Genomic DNA, 20,294 nt, shown 5'->3' with positions numbered 1-20,294 from the left:
TTCATTTTATTTGTTTTATTAATTTTAAAATTTCTTTATTTAATTTAATTTATTTATTTTATTTATTTTATTTATTTTATTTATTTTATTTATTTTATGTATTTCATTTATTATATTTATTTTAATTATTTTATTTGCCTTATTTATTTCAAGAAAATATTTATTTTATTTTGTTTGTTTTATTTATTTTGTTTACTTGTTCATTTTGTTCATTTTTTCAAGTTTATACATTTTATTGAGTTTTTTCATTTTATTAATTTCGTTGACTCTTTTAACTCATACATTTTATTCATTTAATCAAAATAGTTTGTTTGAAACAAATTAATTTATCCTATTAATTTTATGATTGTTTCATATTGTCTAATTTTAAATTAGCTGAACGAATTTGATTTATTTATTCTATTGATTTGTTTTATATTAATCGTTCTTCTCGTTTTATGGATTTGATAACTTTTTATCAATTTTTTGCTTTAATAGTTTTCTAATTGTTTTTATTTTTATGATTTTCTTTTAATTATTCAGTTTATTGGAGGGATTATTCGTGCAGAACTCGAAACTTTGTTCAGCACATCATTAGTTGGGTACATGTTTCGCATGAGTTCTGTAAATTAATGAATGATCTAGCAGTGATATGTGTAAGATATCTCATCTCACTGTTGGATGGATTAAGTCGGTTTTTCGTAACAAGATAGGTTTCACAATGTACCAAGTTCATATCTCTGCCCCTAGATGGTGCTTTAGACATTCGAACAACACTAAAAGTGACAAGTTGACAGTGAATATAATTGAAAATCAATCTGAAATCATCCGGAACAGTTGTTTATGATTATAACGATGTTATGTCTAAGATAGTTTCGTACGAGACCTAGTGGTTTGGAAATTGATTTCCTCGCACTTATTTTATTTGCAAAAAAATATTTGGGTTTAGTTGAACAATACATTGAGAGTAAGTTGAGTGCCTGAAAAGTCTTATCATTTTAAATTATAATTACAGATTCTAATGTCTATGAAAGGAGAATACAGACAAGTATTGACCAAACTAGTACGATATTAATACTTTTCAAATTTACTAGGCGATTTTTCATGCAGAAAAAAACTTTTCGGATAACATATATTCATCTTATTTTCTTTTTCTTCACTTGATCTCAATGATAACTAATTTATTCTTAAGTGAATCTGCTCTCCCATCGCTCCTTATCGTGGTTGTCATATCATTGTCTTATTTTTTCTTCATTTGATCTCAATGATAATCAATTTATTTTAAGCGAATCTGCTCCCCTATCGCTCCTTATCTTGTAAACTATATGTGGCTTAAATTCTAACATTTCGATTTCTACAAACTCCATCAGACATTTCGTGGCATTAAAATATTTCACGGGATTCTAATTGACCTCAAAATTCGAATGTTTGACAGACTTAAAAAACTTCTTGTGCTTTTGGTTCAAGTTGGTAAACTTTTCAGAAAAAATCAAGGGAGCTTCCATTCATCCGAGAGGGCTGCAATGGTTTACACTTACATTTAGTTTCTGAACGGAACATATCTATGTCAGAATACTGCAAATTAATAGAAAATTTCAAAATAAGGGCTCAATTTCATAAAACCGACACGTTCATAGAGCAAAGTTGTTAAGTAGAAATTTCATCTGAACATTTTTGCTCATTCGATAATCGTAGAAGTCTGTCATTTTGAAATATAACAGTCGGTGTTATGAAAACGGAAAAGGTTTGGTGTTGAAAAAGCTATCAAAATATGCTATGAAAGTCCTGTTTACCTTATTCTGCCATCTGTCGTATTTAGCTAACAACGATTCAAAGCTTAGCTGGGCCAAAGTAGCGCAACAAGTTATCTTGCAAAACGTGCAACACAGTATGCATGAGCTGTGGTCACATTTTGTCGCATCACAAGCCTGCCGCACTACATCGCTCGTGCAACAACCACCGACGCGATTGCACTGAGAATTCCATCACATTGAAGATTGTACCGAACGACGAACAGCAGGGGAAGGCAAATAAAACGCAAACGAAAATCAATTCGCTCCATCCACCAACAATCTGGGTTTGGATTGGTTACCCGCTGTCGAGTTCAGTTCATTTCGAACGATTTCGACAGTCAGTAAGTTGCTGCGTCGCGATCAACAACACTAGAGGTATTCGATACAGTCACCATCAAATCGGATCTTTTGACTTGGTCGGTGGGTGGTTGGGTGGTCGGCCGTGTCTGGAAGTCTGGCCGATGAAGGAGGTAAAATATTTTGCATAAACAAAATCCACTACGTTCGAACGATTCGAGCTAATGGAAATCAATAGTCATAAATCGCCGCTTGAGATGTATTAATCCGTATCGGGTGGAGGTGAATCTGCAGCTCAACAGTCCATTCGAATGTGGTTTCCCGCTGGAGGGTGGCCAAGTGGTGAGTTTTCCACGAATTTGGTGACATAGTCTAGTGGGTTTACTCGGTTGGGAGAAAGTGAGAACGAGAGTGAGTTCCAGCCCGCTTTGACTTGTCGGACACGAGAGAGCACAGGATAGTTTGAAAATTGGGGAAAAGCCTACATCTGGTCGGGAGCAGCCGTTCAGTGAGTGTACACCGATAAAGGAATGCGGACGACACCATCAGCGAAACCTCATCAGGCGACAGCTTTGGTGCGGTAGTTGAGTGTGGTGACCACCATCAGTCAGCCAGTGAATCAGTTTTTTTCCTTGTGCTATTTGTTGGTTCCGTTTCCTTCCGGAATATCCCACTTCCAGTGTGCGTGTGTGTATGTCCCGCTAATGCAAAATCTGCGGAAAACCGTCCCGTGTGGAATTTAAAAATAATTGTGTAGTGAGCGATGCCTATGGATCTGAAATTTGAACTATTCTGAGAGGAAGAAAAGTTTGGCCTTTTCCTTAATTCCTATTGTCGGGAAACCTCGCTGAACCGTGAAGCACTGCCTGCTGCACAAGGACCACTCGAGAAAAAAAAATCCTAGCAAAGTGAACCGTGTACTGTGAGTCCCAGCACTGGGGATATGTGATAGTTTCAAAAAATTGGTGGTTCTTATAGTTTGCGACGAAAAAATCTTCGCAGTGGGATTGGTTTTCCTTTTTCCAAGGGATTCTGCTAGTGCTGCTGCTTCTTCTTCGTCGTCGTGACAGCAGTGTGTTCTTGGTATTATTCCTCGCTGCTGGTGCTGGCACTTGCTGTTCTCTTTCTCACTCTCGGTGTGTTTATAATAAATTCGTTGCTGATTTTGTCGTCTGGTGGCGCTGCCACTGACTGGATGGCCTAGTGCGTGTGTGAAAATGTAGGCTATACAGAGCTCAATAAAATCTGGCTCCAAAAAAGAAAAACGCTCCACAACCTGTACGAAATCGTTGAGTGGAAAAATGCAGCTGTATTTGTAAGGATGGCCTACTCCTGTTGGTTGGGTAACTCAGCCGTTTCGAGTACCGCGAATTAGAAGTAGTGGAACAGCCACAGGAACAGAGCACGAAGAGCGATTAAGCGATCGAAGGAGGCTGGCGGAAAAACAACAAGCGAAGAGAAGTGCTGGTATTTTGGTCGTGTTAGTGACGAATGTTGAAAGATTTTTCCCTAAAGCACCAACAAGGGTCAGTTGCAGCGAGAAGAGCGTGAGTCACGATTTTTCCGCGAGTGAGAGATTGGCAGGAGCTAGTGAGTGCTTTTTCGGGGGTGAAAAGAGTTCCCTAGAGCAAATAGTTGGCAGTGAAGTAGCGCTTTAATCAGTGACCTCGTAGTACGCATGAGTTGTGATATCGATTGATTGCGCACGCAAACCCTTTGCTCTCGCCGCGCCATCTATCTGTACTGTAATGCCGTTTGGGGCCATCATCGAGAAGCAGGGATCGGCATCCTGCAGCGCGTACCGTAACCGCGGATGAGCGAAAAGTTTGACGGACCGTTATCAGTAGCCGTCCTAGAATCGCGGTTCTCGTCCTATTCGAAGGAATTCCGACCAGCAGGGCCTTTTCGGTCGCGAGTGGTGTGTGAAAAATCTAGTACAACTGTGTGCGATCAAGATGGCCGCAAGTGTTCCACGACCAGTGATGAGAAACAGTGTTACAACCAGCAGCATACCGTGTTCCGTTGCACCAGTGCAGCGATACCACTAAGAAGCATACGCAAGGACGTTAGAAAACTGAGATGATGGGGCCATGAGCCCGAGCCCCGAGGTCATCAAGAGTCGCAAGTGCGTCTCAAGCGGGCCTGCACCATGCTAGCGCCGCCGAACCCGAGGTCAATATGCGGCCAGGACCCGGGCTGGTCGTGATGGCGCTTGCGTTTATTTCGGGGGCTCGGCGAGGCACCAGTCAACAGAGCAGTGCCAGTCAAGGTAGCAAGTTGGGCAAATTTGAGGAAGACAATACGGAAGCACTATCACGGATAAATCCGTGGTTGTCAGCGTGCGATCTGGCGCAACCCAACTCAGCACCGGATCTCCAGGTATCTACATTTACTTTCCTCATAAAGCAATGTAAAAAAGACAGATTCCCATCAAATTCCGGTTCTAACGGAATCGCGATGAATTTCCTTTGTAGCTAGATGTAGAAAATCATCTGGTTTCATTCAGAGTTAGTAGAAAAAATCGGGAAAAGACACATCTCATTCATCAATTATATAATAATAAAATTCGGATCCTTCAGCATTCCTAAGCAAGAGAGCAGGAGAGTCATTTGCTTCCTTTGGCCAGCTTTCCTATGCTTGTGTGGGTGAATGGTTGGTTCCCAGTGGCAGGGATCGCAAATCCATGCCACGGGCAACCATCAAAAACGAGAGAGAGTGGAAACTCACTGCCTGGCAGACAGATAACTCAGACTAACACATTCGTTTTTCGAACAGGACCAAGGAACTGAGATTGCAACTATAATGGGTGGGTGGATAAATCCTGATTTGACACACTAATACATCAATCATCGTCGGATAGGTGGTCGCTGCAGCACACTATTTCGTTCAAGAAAAAATTGGAAAATTTCTAGCGTTCCGTTTTGGTTGAACGGTTAGGTTGAGTTAAGGTTCCGAATGGTTCGAATAAAAGAATTGAATAAATCTTCTCAAGGGACGCGCAATAATTATATTTCAACTGTGGCCTAGTTGTGATTTTTTCACTTGTACAGTTCTTTCAATGGGACTCAACGATGCAACATGCTCGTTAACTAGCTTCACGGTTTCGTGGAATCCTTGACGATAATTGTATTCTATACGGCTGCCTGGTAATCCTAATCCTTATCACAAGCGGTTCGTTGGTGGATTGCGAGAGCAGCTGCGGAGAGCACGTTACCATGGTTACCATCCATTCAAGGATTTCTAGAAAGTCAATGGTTGTCGAACTGTGCATTTCACCTTGCCTCTGTTCTACATTAATTTTCCAACTGTTTTCGCCGTGATTTCGAAATTGCAAACATGTCTTATGGCACACATGTGAACTAAAGTTTCTCAAAACTATGACCATAAAATATTTGCTCACGTATCGGATTGAATGGTTCAGCAAAACTTTGACTTGCCAAAATCATCCCCCTGCCCTTAACCCTCTTACATCGTCCTGCCCGAGGACCACCCAAAACCGATACTTTAATCTTCGATTTCATGTACAGTCTGACACCCCCTCCCGCCCAACCCACATCGTTCAGCTTTTTCGATAGAATAACACTTCAACCTGTCAAAGTTATCTGCCTCGGTCCCTCAAGCATGGGGCTTCAAATCTACTTTACTCATGTAGTTAGATATTCTCAAAGGACCAAAAAAAACCAGGAGCTCCATTCTAAGAGACCAACCGTTGGAAGAAAAATTCTTCCCACATATTCCCCGATGGTCCCTGTCCGAGGAAAAACACATATCTTTTAGCGTGAATCTTAACATGAAAAACGAAAACCACACCATCGCAGTATCATACCCGAATATGTGACATCCGGAGAAAGAGATAGAGCGAGAGAGATTAAAGCTTCCTTTCCGAGTCGTGCACTGGCGAATCCTTTTGGGTGGCACTGGGCGCGAGAGTGAGATCCATGAAAGGGAGAAAAAGTTCTGCCTTTGACAGACCGTCCAGGCTGGTGCTCTCCACACCACACACAGGCAGGCAGACGGGGAAGCGAAGGATCAGATTAACTGACTTGACTGACACCCCGAGCTGTCAGTCATGTGAGCGGTCGGTGAGATAACGGAATGGTATGGGGGGAGACACGAGGCAGTGTAATTAATCTATATAAATTACTGTATTGATTTTAATTTTTGCCACCTTCTGCCATGAGCGATCGGCTGCGAAAAGGAATCGAATTCGACGGGTCACAATCAACACAAACGAAGCACCAGATAGAACCTGCTTGGACTGAGTTGTTAATTGGTTTAGAGAACTGATCCTTGCTACCACCATCGCTGGGAATCGATAATAGATGCAAGGACGATGATTTTATCGCTAGCTTGACTGGAACAAAAACGATGAAAAGATTACCACAAAGCTTGCAGATGATGGAACCGTTGAGTTTGGGTTACGGTGCTGAGGGGAAAATTGTGCTGGGGGAAACTTTTCTGTAATATACGTTGCGTTAGCGAAGTGATTAGTACAACAGAACAAATGTAGCAGTCGCAATTTATGGGTCTTCTGCAGTGAAAATCCTACCTTGAAGGCAAAGTTCTTTCTTATCAGAAAAAAAATCTGATTCTAATGGTGAATTGATTTGGCATGAACTTGTACTTTTGTATGAAAATGGTGCATACAACCGTAACAATGTCAAATCATCCCAAATCTATGGATCACAAATCGTATGTGGAAGAAAATACAAAAATTAATAACTTATTGCAACCCCACATTGACAAAGAAGCCGTCTGCAGAAAATTACTTGGTGATTTATTTTCTTGATATTTGTTGCTCACGAACCAGCCATTTCGACAGGCACATTTTTATGTAGTCTAACAAAACAGTCAAATAATACTACCGACTCGTGATGAAATTTTGTTTGCGAATATAAAAATACCTAAATCAAATACAGAAATAGTTTTAGAAGCATTCGTTAGTAGCCAGCAAAACTTATTGATTCAGCGGAAGAACTCGCACTCGCTCGTGTTTGGTAGTATGTTACTATTTTTAAATCGATCATAGTTATCCCTGCACGGAAAAAATCCCTTCATGAAAATATATCACGATCTCATAAACTGAATGATGTACGAAATCCGTGATCAATTTTCTGAAATTATGAATAATAAACCACGTATTGATGAAGCTAATTGTGTTACCAAAAAACTAGTTGTCAACAAAAATATACATAGCGTTAGATTTGAATGTTTGATTTGGTTTCTGTTGGGTTGTTGTTATGATTCTCGTTCATAAATTGGGGGACATACTGATTTGTATAAACTATATCAGATAATAGAGCCGACAGTTACACGATGATCATCATTTCAGGATCGCGATTTTCGTAATTTCTCATCAAATTACCGTGATATTTTATTCATGAGCTTACTTTAGGATCGTCTGGCAAAGTAGCGTAATATATGTTTATGATTTCGGGATCTTAGTCACGATTTTTGTTATTTCTATTCACGTTACCATGATATTTTAGTCATGAGTAGAGTGATTGATATTCACTATTTTTGGTATTATAGTCACGAGTAGTGTGATTTCTAAATTAGATATGGAATTTAGCGTTTCGACTTCGTCTCATCAAAATTACGCATCAGATATCACGTTTGACGTTTGATTCTGATAAGACGAAGTCGAAACACAAATTCCATAACTAATTTAGTTATTGTTCTCCACTAAGAAGAAATATAGCATAGTGTGTGTGATTTCTGTTCATAATTTCAGGATCTTTGTCGCGATTTTCGTAATTTATATGTACATTATTGTGATATTTGTTTTATAAAATCAGTAATGAAGTTTATTTCACGCAAATGAGGAACCAGAAAATGGGTTCTTACTGCTGTAATCGTAAGTAAATTTGATGTTATTTTTTTTCTTATGTTTATATTAACACTGTCTAATTGTGGCAAATATATCCCACACGTTATATGGCGTTTTATTTATTTTCAGTAACCTTTCCAAACTTTTGGTAATTTCCAACATTTACAATTGCAATTGGTTTTTGACAACACCGAGATCTTGACACTAACTTCTTTAACTCTCTTATTACCTACCGTACCAATCAGTGTAATGCCACCATGTCCTTTGCTGTATCAATATGTCGTCTCTAGCTCACTCCGTTCATTGCCGTTTGTCGCCAGCTTCACAGAGCACGAGGACTCCTCAGGTTCCCTTCTTAGTCAACCCACCTTGCTCGTTGTGGCTACTTGTGCTAGTCGGATTAGTTTTGGGAACCATTTTACCGGGTTGTCGTCCGCCACTTTAACGACGTGCCCAACTCACCACAGCCTCACATATTTTGTTGTGTGAGCGATATATAGTTTTCCAAACAACTGTTGCAATTCGTGGTTCATGCTGTCATGCTGACTTCCAACTGCATCGGTCCATGGATCGCTCGCAACATCTTACGTTCGAAAACACCCATGATACGTTGCAACTTCGCTTGTATAGCCTCAGAGCCGTAACGTGGTCTTCTGGCGCCCTTGGCGAAGTCTTAGTTTTGTGCCCTGAACGCCACTTGACTATCCTTTTCTGTTCGACTTTCGACCAATAATTGAGTGTATAATTGAAAATGGCACACTTATCGTGACTTACTTTATGACTTATCCGCACATAGTTTATGAAGTAAATTAACAACTCTTATTAGATAATCAGCAGTCAAACATGATGAAGTCAGTGTGCAATCCGCCAAAATCATCGTCACAACGCAACGCAACGCAACGCAACGCAACGCATAGTTTATGAAGTAAATTAAGATATCGAAGTATGTGGACTTTTATAAAAAGCACGAAAACTAATTTTTAGGAAATCTTTCGAAAGTGACGCGGAAAATCGAAACCATTAATATAGAGTGCCAACAGGTTACTAAAGTTTGAAAATATTTTGAGAAATACTTCACTACAGATTTGTTTTCGAGGTTAGGTGCTTGCCAAGTGCCGGAGCATGTTTTCAGGAGACTTTGTGACGGACTAACAACATCTAAATGTCGGTTCACAAGGACCGCTTTCTCCAGTGATTGAAGATTTTAAATGGCAATTGCACAGGACGGGACAAAACTGCATGTCCCTTCAAACTCGTATCGGGTAACCATTAGCAGTATTGCTGTGTCGATCTTGTTCAATAACAAGGTTCGTACCGCGCGTCATGTTTTGCACTAAATAAAGGTAAATAGGCTATTGTAGAATAAAACCGCAAGTGGCAAGTGCGCAGAGAATTAAAACCCATTCAAAGCCGCTCTAGGCACTTTTTAACAGAAATACTAAGGAGAGCTACGCCTCACCACGAAAAATCGTTATGCTCTCTTGGCTCAGGAAGACTATGACTCTGACGACCCCCATCGTGAGACATCTGTTACTGCTCCTAAAAACTGTAATCGAACGAGATTTGTTGTAAAGGTAAACATTTTCCTAATGAGCGACCGAATACAACAGCTATAGAAAGCGATGACACAAAGCTGAAGCAAACAGTTCCTGGTCTTAGAAATTTGAGATAAAAAAACGAGCTTCCAGCGTTTCAAGAAGCACCAAAAAAGGGGTATCTCCTTGCTGATAAACGATCTAACTTTTTTCATGATATTTGCTACAATTTTAAGGAGGTGGCTGCTTTACTGTCCACGATCAAATATTTGTCCCATTTTGGTTGCTATGCAACCATGAAAGCGAGCGTTAAGTTTACAACAATTTTCAATTGGAAGTCATTGCAGTTCGTTATTTAATCTTCTATCAACTTTAGATTTGAGATGGGACTGATAGGGCCGTAGCGTACTCTTTTGATACTTTTGGTGGAATTTCAGTTTAGTGCTCCTTTTTCAATTTGACTCACGAACAATAATTGAGCGTGTGTAGCGCAGTTACCCTACTTATTTTAATATTTATCCTTACTTATTTTATACAGCAAATTTCAGCGTCCCTCTAAGCTTGGCAGAGGGTCAACCTGGCTAACCGCACACTACGGATCTGCATAGCCCATTGGCCAACCGGTTCAATGGGTTCAAAACCCGAGCCCAAAGTAGGGTGATGAGCCTATTTGCGCCATGTTTCTATTATCACCCTACCCATTGGAAGCCGTTGGTTAGAGCAGTGTCTGCCATCTTTGTTCAACGCATTGAGTCAAATGGTAGCGCAACAATAGGGGCACTCGATTCGAGTTTTCATTGTGCTCAAACACGAGAATTTTACTGTTTTCAACGCATTTGTGTTATTATATTGGTTCTTAACAACGAAGCAAAGCGGTTGATGTCAATTTTTACGCATTCTATTGATTGTAAGGCAAGAAATTATCGAATTAGTGAGGCACCTTGCTTAGTATGGTGAAAATAGGCTCCTCACCCTACCTGCCAGAATACATTTTTGAATTTCTCTGCTGGTGTTCTCATCGCCGGTCACCATGTTCACCATACAATCATCCGGTAAAGTCTCTTCCTCTTAAATCTTTTAAATCACCCAGTTTTTTTCTGATCCGTGCTTGCCTGCATCGTTTCTCGTTCTCCCTCGTACGGTGCTGCATCATTCTTGCCTCTGCCGTATTCGTCTCTTCATCTCAGTAGTGCTACCTGTGGTGCTTCGTAAGTTGCTCCAGCCATCAAGAGTAGTCACACATACCTATTCTTCTGTTGGTAGTGCCGTCTCCTGCTTCTGCACGTATTTCCGCAGCACGATCGTAGCTGCTAGATGTTGAGCCTCGGCGTCCATCCTCACGAGTGCTGTACTAACAGTAGTGTGGCTGTGAAGATCGTTGGCAGAAAGCACGACAAGTTGTGTGTATTTGTGTTGGAACTTAATTTTACATTGATATTCTTGCTCCAAATATGTGCATGAAAATAAATTTAAAATTGCAAAATATTTATTTCTGTGTGTCTGGGCGTTCATGTCGCCGTAAATCAATTTATTATCCCATCGTGAGCAGCTGTCATAGAAACGCTCCAGCTCGGCCTAAAATGCATCTTTGTCGTTCGCTGGTCTCGTTTTGTGTGGGCAGCGAACGTTTATGATGCGGTATTTGAAGAAACGGAATTTTGCTTCTCACTACACACAGTCTCTCGCTGTTACTGGAACAAGCATAGGCGAATCTTCTCCAGCACTATAAAACCCAGCTCGTTTGTTGTGCCGCTGATCTGGTAGGCTGTTCGATGTCCGTTTTTTCACACCTGCCGAACAAAGTTTCTGCAATACTACGACCCCGAGGTTGCGAGTTTGTAACTCGTTGTGCAGAATTCGGTCGATCCTCTGGAAGCCAAGCGACTTACAGTTCCAAATTTCCAATAACCACTTTTTTCGTAGCATGACTTAATTGATTTAATCCGCAAAGGTGTTTTCGGACTTGTTACACCTGTACAAACCTCCTATCTGGTCGGAGGCTTCTCATTTCGCTACAGAAGGTGTCGATAGCCCACAGATCATTCGTTGTGTGTGTAACAAAAAGAAAACAGGCCGACAGGGTACCCGTGTACCCGCAAATGCAAAAGTGTGTAGCTATCTCAATTTTTAATAGTTTTAGACCACTTTTGGATGTTTTGAACTCAGGAAACCATCCAATTTTAGAATCGATGAAATTGAACCCGTATTCGTCGTTAGAATTGTCTCGGATGGTTTTTTTCTTATCGTTATGGGATCATATGACGATTTAACCTCGGAACGGTCACTCGCGGCCTTGCGGGTACCTGCTCCGGAAAGAGCGTTGCGGGGGTCAATTATATTATTATACATTTTATATCCCAGTATTGAAACTTACTTCCGGAAATCTGAATAACCGGGAATCAGATGCATTTTTACAGATTCTAAAAGTGATTGAGTTCCGGAATTCAAAACATCCAAATGTATCCAGATTGGATAAAAAATCCAATAGTTATTAGTATTTCGGTTTTGGTGGTACCGGGGTACCCCGCCGGCCTGTTACGGGGTTAAATAAATACAAAAACCCTTCCTCAAGCCCCCGATCACTGTATCATTAGTTTTATGCTCCCAAAAGCTATACTTGGTATTATTCTAAGGTGTCACTAAGTTGCAATTTTCAGTTTGGGAAAGAGTGCTGGAATTTCATATATTAAAATCTGCAAAGGAGTACGCTGTCGGACACATAACGGTTAAGTGCGATCTTGTTAACAGAGTTTTAGCCTTACCTTGCTCACCGTGATTAATACGTAACGCTGCTGCAAGGCTACTTGGTCAAGTTTGAATGCGTTTTATTCTGTAGATTCCAAATGGATTAAAAAACAAAGGAAATTTCACCCTTTCACTTTTGTCCTGGATTTTATACTATATATTCATTTCTTTATTGAAAGTTTAATAAAAAACCAAAAATTCGTTTTTAAGTGTAATATATGTTTTATCGAGAAAATGGTTGAAAAGGGCTTCCTTCCGCAAGAATGAAAAATCTGCCAAAAAATGAAATTTGTGGCGACACTATCAAGATTCAAAGAATCTTAACATCAAGTAATGTTTCGATCAAATCTAGTTTTTTTAATTATTTTTCATAAAACTAACTAATAACATTTAATGTTACTATGTTCTAATTGCCGCAAGGTTCTACTGTATCGATTTTGTTGGCTATTTTCGGCAAATTTAAAACTAAGAGAAACGAAAGCAATGAAATTGAAAGACGGATAGGTATTCTAGAGCGAATCAGTTATAAACTTAGAACGGAAAACTAGAACTAGGCAGGCATGATCGATAGCTTGGTGTCGATTGAATGCGTACGTCACGGCTTGATGCTAGCAGAAAGGGAGAAGAATGATCACATGGTCGTTCTAGGCGAGGATTTGTGAAGAATTTTTTGCCGGCGTCGGCGGTGAAACATGATGATGAGTTATGTTCTACCATAGACCATGCGGTAGACTTGGGTGCAACGCCCAACTCCTACTCTGCAGAAGGCAAAAAATTCTTCACATTTCCTTTCGATCATGCCCATATGAGCCTGCCTAGTTCTAGTTTTCCGTTCTAAGTTTATAACTGATTCGCTCTTTCGTTTCTCTTAGTCTCAAATTTGCCGACAAATAGCCAACAACATCGATACAGAATAACTTTTAATGTAAAAAACTAGATAAATTTCAAAGTAACGTTGTTGTTAACTATTCTGTTACAATTTTCGTAAACATACGCAGAAAACTGTACTGATGAGATAGTTTGGTTAGTCAGAAATATGTAAGAGGGCGGAAAATTTAACTTTTTGCCCCGAGCGGCAAAAAGTCTAGCGCCATCACTGGACTCATTCATGATATCAGCCGTGATATGTTAATTTTGATTACCATCGGATTTTTTACACGGAGCAGCGTGACAATATGAACTGGATAATTGAAAAGAGACTTATTTGCTGTAACTTGTTCTGTGAACTATATCACGAAGACGATTTGTGGCTCTATAATGTATTTTTGTTTCTAAGTGCAGTTTTCGTATTATGTCCAGACCTCACATTTCACCTTATCACATCAATAACGATGTCGGAGGTCCTAATAGTTTTCTTATATCTTCTGTCCGTACTTATTATTGCTCGCTTGCAGCTGGACGTAGCGATATGAAAAAGCGCATGAAACAAAAATGATTTCACGACTAATATTACAAATTTTTTGAAATGGCTCACAGGAAATTTCCATGACCATTTGAAGAGCTGCATGATTGAAAATGATTAGTGATATCTGCTATAGATAACAAGTACGCAAGATAGGTGGATCACGGATTAGTAATCTTGAACCAGTTCACGAACCCATGAATAATATTGCATGATTTATTTTTTCAACTATTTTACGGAAACAGTATGGTCATTAAATTTACAAATACATGAATAATATTTTATGATTTTGTGAACTAACTAACACGCATGATCAGTCGTGCCAATTGTACTAGAAATTATCAACCTGTTCACGCATATATGAGTAATATTTTTTAATTTTATGAACTATTTCACGAGCAAACCCAAATACATTCAGTGGATCTACACAACAATTATTAGACCAATACTGGCACACGGGTGCCTTGTTTGGTGGCAGAAGGGAGAAGTCATGACAATCCAATCAAAGTTAAATCATCTTCAGAGAATGGTATTGATGGCGATGACTGGTGCGTTCTCTACAACACCTACTCTGCTATTCTGGAGGCCCTCTTGAACATAAAACCACTACATGTGTTTCGGAAACAAGAAGCACTTTGTTGTGCATACCGTCTAAAGGTTACTGGGCACAGGAACAGTAACCCAATAGATCGTACAACTAACCATACAAGACTGTGGCCCCAAATGGTTAAATGTTCCCAGTGACCTTACACTTAAATGTAGTTTTCCTTTTAAAACTTTCAATGTGAGAATTTCTCTTCGCGAAAAATGGCTGTCTGGCTGGATGGATTAAATGAAATTAAACCAATCTCTTTCGCTTAGTAGATACTGTACCATATTCCAAGCCGAAATCTTTGCGATTCTATGTAGCGTACAATCAGCACTTCAAAAGGGTATTTGCAGTAAAAGAATCTATTTTTGCTCTGACAGTCAGGCTGCCCTGAAAGCACTTAGTTCGGCAGATTCGAGATCGAAATTAGTAATCGCATGCCGATCTCAAATCGAAGAACTTAGCCTGTCAAATGCTACCTACCTTCTATGGGTACCCGATCATTCCGGTATTACTGGAAATTAATGGGCGGACGAATTGGCTAGAGCTGGCGCTGCGACTGACTTCGTTGGTCCAGAACCAGTTATACCACTGTCGATAAGTTGGATAAAGCATAAGATTCGCTCTTGGGCTGCATCCAAACATGCCAAGCATTGGCATAGCTTGCAAACATGCGTTCAAACAAAGATTTTTCTGCCGGATGTTAATCCGAAAATATCAAAGAATTTACTGCATTTTTCCAATCACAATCGCAGTATTGTAGTCTGGGGCACACTGAGTGGACATTACAAACTCAATTATGACATGGTTACTATTCAGCGTGCTGAGAATTATTCGTGTGAGCTATGTAAATCTGATTACGTATCATTTGATATGCAACTGTAATGTAATTGCGTATCCGGAAGTTTTATTCTCCATACATAGTTGAACCTATGTACAGAGAGCTGAAACTCAAGGATATGCTATTGTTCTTAACCCAGTGTGGTATAGAGCTGCAGTTTGAGCCGACATTTGAATCACAATATCTCTTCGGCGGTGTTGTCGTTCTGTTATCTCAATATCCCCTCGGGGTGTTGATATGTCCGCTCACTGCTTAAATAAAAATTTTAAATCCCTCTGGGGGTTGGAAGTTTTATTACTGCTATTGTAGCACCTGCTCTGTTTTAATTGTTCTGTGCCGTTATTTTCCTTAATCCTAACCTTACAACTTCCCCAATCCTTCCCATCAGGAAATGATGAAAACACGATTCTTTGCAACGCACAAATCTCCGATCAACATGAGGAAGTACCATTCGATTCCTGAAGCTCAGATGCCAAATTTCACACCCACTTCCGTTGAATTTGATACTATGAGAAAATTAAGAGGAAAAGTGTATTGAATGCTATAACTTTTGATGTGGCACTCAGAAAATTACTCTATTTTTAATTTTTTTTTGTTTTTTGATGCAAATCATACATATTTTGCAATTTTTCTAATGTGAACAAATCTCAGAAATTGCACGGAACCTTTTTGACCTTTTTCAGAATAAGAGAAGTTGGGGTTATAGGGCTTCATATTAAATTTTATCATTTTCTCGTGCATTAGGGCATTGCAAAAAAATTTGTTTTTTGAATTCACAAAGGCCCCCCTCTCATATTGTGACAAATGTCAAAGTAAGCTCAGATGCCAAATTTCACATCATTTGGACAATTCTATACTGCCGCCCACTTCGCTTGAAATTTTTGAAATTGGTACTATGGGAAAATATGAAGGAAAAATATATTAAAAGCTATAAATTTTGTAGCAGCAATCAGAAAATTACAATTTATCCCTCTTTTTAAAGGAAATGACTTTTATATTTGAATGGAATTTCTGTTTCTAGAAAAATACGGAAAAAGGGTACTGTGTCATTCTGTCCCCAAAATCCCCTATTTTTAACCTTTACAGTACCAAGCTAAAATTTTTCTGAAAATTTTGTTTAAATTTTGCTCTCATTCCGTCAATTTTAGACCGAATTGGATGGAACCGGCTTTAAATCTGGAATTTAGTCCAGTTTCTATATACCGAGTAGTGTTCAAATCCGTGGACCGGTTCCGGAATTAATTCGAATTCCCTTGGGGTATATCCGGCATCCCAGTGGGGTGACGGACGAATTTTGAAGAAACATCCCATAAATTTAAGTAATTGTATTTTGAAATGTGCTACATATGACTATTTCCCATTGATCCTTCACAATAGACAGGAATTGGACCAATCTTGGCCACCGGAGAACTGTTCCGGGAGAACCTAAGAAAATGTATATATTTTTCTATCATTCCAGCGATTTGGGTTCATAGCTTTATAAGAAATGCGAAGTTCTTCCAATCATACGGTTCTACAGCTCCCTCAAGACCATTCCGGCACCGGTTCCGTACGGATGGACATTTGACGCCATTTTGAAAATCAAGATGGCGGCTTCCGGTTACCACAAAACAGTGAAAACCACCATCAATATGGGTGTTATTTGAAAGAGAACGGTCAACAAAAGCCGGAAATTGATAATTGACGCCATTTTGAAAAGAAATGGGGATTTCTGGCTACCACAAAACAGTGAAAAGCATCATCAATATGGGTGTCATTCGAAAGGGAGTGGTCAATAGAAGACAGAAATTGATTTTTGACGCCATTTTCAAAACCAAGATGGCGGTTTCCGGTTATCACAGTGCAGTGCAAACCACCGTCAATAATGGCGTCATTGAAAAGCGCTGGCGATCAGCAAAAGTCGGAAATTGGTTTTTGACGCCAATTCGAAAACCAAAATGGCGGGTTCATGTTCCAAAGAAACAGTGAAAACCGTCATCAATGTGGGTGTCATTTGAAAGGGGTGTGTCAGCAGGAGACGGAAATTGATGATTGACGCCATTTTCAAAACCAAGATGGCGGCTGCCGGTTTCCAAAAAGCAGTGAAAACTACCATCAATATAGGTGTTATTTGAAAGGGATTGGTGAGAAAAAAGGACGAAATTGATTGTTTATGCAGTTTTGAAAACCAAGTTTGCGGTTTCCTGTTACTGCAAAACAGCGAAAACTATCATCAGTATAGGTATCAGAGAGAGGTAGTCATAAAGTGATTTTTGACGCCATTTTAGAAAACCAATATGGTGGCTTCCGGTTACTACAAACAACAGTGAAAACCATAAGTATGGGTGTCATTTGAAAGGGGTGGCCAGTAGATGCAGTGGTGGCGGTGGTACTACCACCTTTGTAACAGGAACACTCTCCATAGCACTGAGCAATCTTTACACGACAAGCATGACGTGTTCAAGCATCTCTGACCATACTCAGCATGCTACTGTACGAAGGGCCAAAAAGGAATTGCGTGGTCGGAAAGTGACTTCGCTTATATGTACTACGGAAGCCTTTGCTTCCAATAACAAGACCATATAAGCCAATTACAATGCAAGCCATTGTTATAAAAAGTAGCCTCAATAGGTGGGGAGAAAATCCTGCGCAATGTTCACGAAATGTTAGCAACAAGAATCTGGCTACTCCACGCTTCCTGCCCAAATCATTTCAATCAGGTGGCTTGATGGTCCCTCTCAATTCCCATGTATTCTATGTAAGGGTCATTCCACGCGCAGTGATCAAGGCACGTGTAATCGACCTTCACGGATTTGAATCAAATTTGGAGGAATTGCTCATCTAGGGCCAATATATAAAAACCCAAATTTTTGTGTCTATTCAATCACCCCTCGGGCAATGGGAAACCCCCCCCCCCCCGTTTTGGCAAATTGTCAAAACCCTTGATTTCCTTTTGAACATATTTCCGGTTCTATTTACTCTAGAACCAAACCGTAAGATGGGTTTTGAAGAAAATTGTTCAAGGAGTTTAGAAAATATATTAGTTATTGGCGGCAGTGCTGCCAACTATCCGATTTTTTCAGCCAAATAGCAAATCAGCGATATTTTGAAGCAAAAAAACGCTATTTCCCATATAAAATCGCAGGCGCACAACAATAAAAAAACTAACTTGAGTATTCTAAGTTCACACATAATTTATCGTGAAGTAGACGAGAAATTATGAAAAATTACGTTTTTGGTTGCTTTTTAGCAGATCAGGGTCAATTTTTATGACTGTTTGAAGATTTTCTCAATTTTGGCCAAAAAAAATGGATTTTTATATGAGAAAAAGTCGAGTTCTTCCCTTCAAAACAGTGCATCTCAGGATGCGCTCAAATTATATTGAGATTATACGTGTTTTTTATGTAAAAATATCTACAGAACACGATGACATTAGAATCTTCATAATTAAAATATTTGTAATAAGAAAAAAAAACTTAATAATTAACTGAAAAAAATCGCATAGTTGGCATCACTGCCGCGAAAAGTTAAGCTCCTTGAGCAATTTTCATCAAAAACCATTTTTCGAATGGATTCTATAGTAAATTGAACCGGTGATATTTGTAGAAGACACCTAATTTCTATCTCTCTCCGTTGAAAAGTTAGTGTTGGCGCCATCTATGCGGTCACAGGTGGCACTAAAATTTTCTAACCAAGACATAACTCGTATTATGTATTGCAATTCTTCCGAACATACTATTCAGCTAAAATCTAAAATGTTTAGTTTGTTAGAACCTAGTACCGGTACACTACCACGCACTGCTAGGCCCCATGCAAAACTGACTCAGACACCACTTCGCTAAAAGTTTGATAACTTCTTTTAACAAAGCCGAATTGACTAGCAGTCTTCAACAAAGTTGTACACAATTAAATTATATTTCTTATTTTCACTTACAGTGATAATTCGATGCATACTGTGCCACTTAGCGGTGAAAATGCGAGCTAGTGGGTTTTCTTCATATAAATTGTCGAAAAATCCCATACAAAGTTCAGGCACGTTGGTCCGGTAGCTAGACTTGTCCGATTTGCTTCAAATTTAGAGCAAGTACTCCTGGTGAGACTAGGAATCGACTCAGGGGTAGGCCGATAGGGGTCACGTCCTTACAATCGTCGAACGGTTTTGTGTAATCAGATAGGTGTACTAATTTTTGTTTTAAGTTTGTATACAAGAAACAAAGGGGTTGGATAGGCAACCGCTCTCCTCTTGCTGCAATAAGTGTGCTGGATATGCTACACATAGCTATGCGGCGGTACGGTTTTTTGGTGTTGGTGTTTGTTTTTTCGTGTCGTGGAGAAGGCGGCCATCGAGGTTTTTAGATAGTGACGGACCACGGCATCGAACAGACGCCCCGAGTTTTTTTGTTTTTCCGGGACAGTTTCCAGCCACAATAACCAGTGCGGTGAAGTGCGCGTGTGCGATGGTGACAATCCCGTTCGAAAAGTGCCGACCCGTGGTTCGGGTACTCAAGTGCTTTTGTGTCGGGTCGCCGGAAAAGGAAGCTAAGCGCCAAGGAGCAACTCGTTTCCCCGGCTAAGTATAACGGACCCAGAAGACGCCTTTCCGCTCTCGCTGTGAAGGATCAGCCGAACGAGCCTAGCTCTTTTTCACAGCTAAGCTTCAAGGAGAGCGAAGCAGGGTGGCCAAAGGTGCTCCCTGGGAAGTACACTGCGGTGACTTCTGGGATCTCTCGCGGGGAGCGAGTAGATCCGGCGATAATTCGCCATCGTCGCTAGAGAGGTTCCAACAAAGGAGCCAAGCTCACCTCCCTAGCTAAAAGTTAAGGACCGCTGCCGGCGCAGCCAACGACACCAGCAGGAGAACGCGGCCGTTGTGTTCCCGGCCGGTCGGAAGAAACCGCCCGCCTTCCCGCCATCGTCAGAAGCAGCTGATCAACTTCATCGACAGAGTGCAGCAAAGAGGAGATTTGGTGGAATAAAAGTCGGTATATCTATTAGTTTATTTACCTTTTTTTGTTGTGAAACGAAAATCCGTAATTCTGTAGAAACACCTAGGCCGCCCTGAAAAGAAGGGTACGCCGGGCAAACAAGAACCCGAGTAGTGGAAAACTCTTACTTACAAAATAAAGAAAAAAGTAGGCAACCGCGGCATCTCAGTCGCCGTCGTTCCCCCAGCACATTATTCGGCAGCGGCTCACGAGTCAAAACTTCTTGATATCATCCACTGCTTTAATTGAGGCCAGCAATCACTCCATAAACGATGAATTCATCGAAGAAGCCCCACACACCTGCACGTATACCACACTA

The 20,294-nt window shown here is 40.2% G+C and overlaps 1 protein-coding gene across 1 annotated transcript in view; it reads left to right on the top strand.

The window, feature by feature from the left end:
* Positions 1–2,568: 2,568 nt before the first annotated feature.
* LOC131690800 (uncharacterized) overlaps positions 2,569–20,294 on the top strand; it is a 229,164-nt gene continuing 211,438 nt past the window's right edge. Inside the window, exon 1 of the mRNA XM_058976825.1 lies at positions 2,569–4,448. Within this exon, the coding sequence (XP_058832808.1) occupies positions 4,248–4,448 (201 nt within the window). The 5' untranslated portion in view covers positions 2,569–4,247. The remainder of the gene's footprint in view (positions 4,449–20,294) is intronic.

Source organism: Topomyia yanbarensis, chromosome 3 (assembly GCF_030247195.1).
Source record: "Topomyia yanbarensis strain Yona2022 chromosome 3, ASM3024719v1, whole genome shotgun sequence".
Taxonomy (NCBI): Eukaryota; Metazoa; Arthropoda; class Insecta; order Diptera; family Culicidae; genus Topomyia; species Topomyia yanbarensis.
Note: the sequence above shows the minus strand (reverse complement) of the source record. Positions and strands in the feature narration are given on the sequence as shown.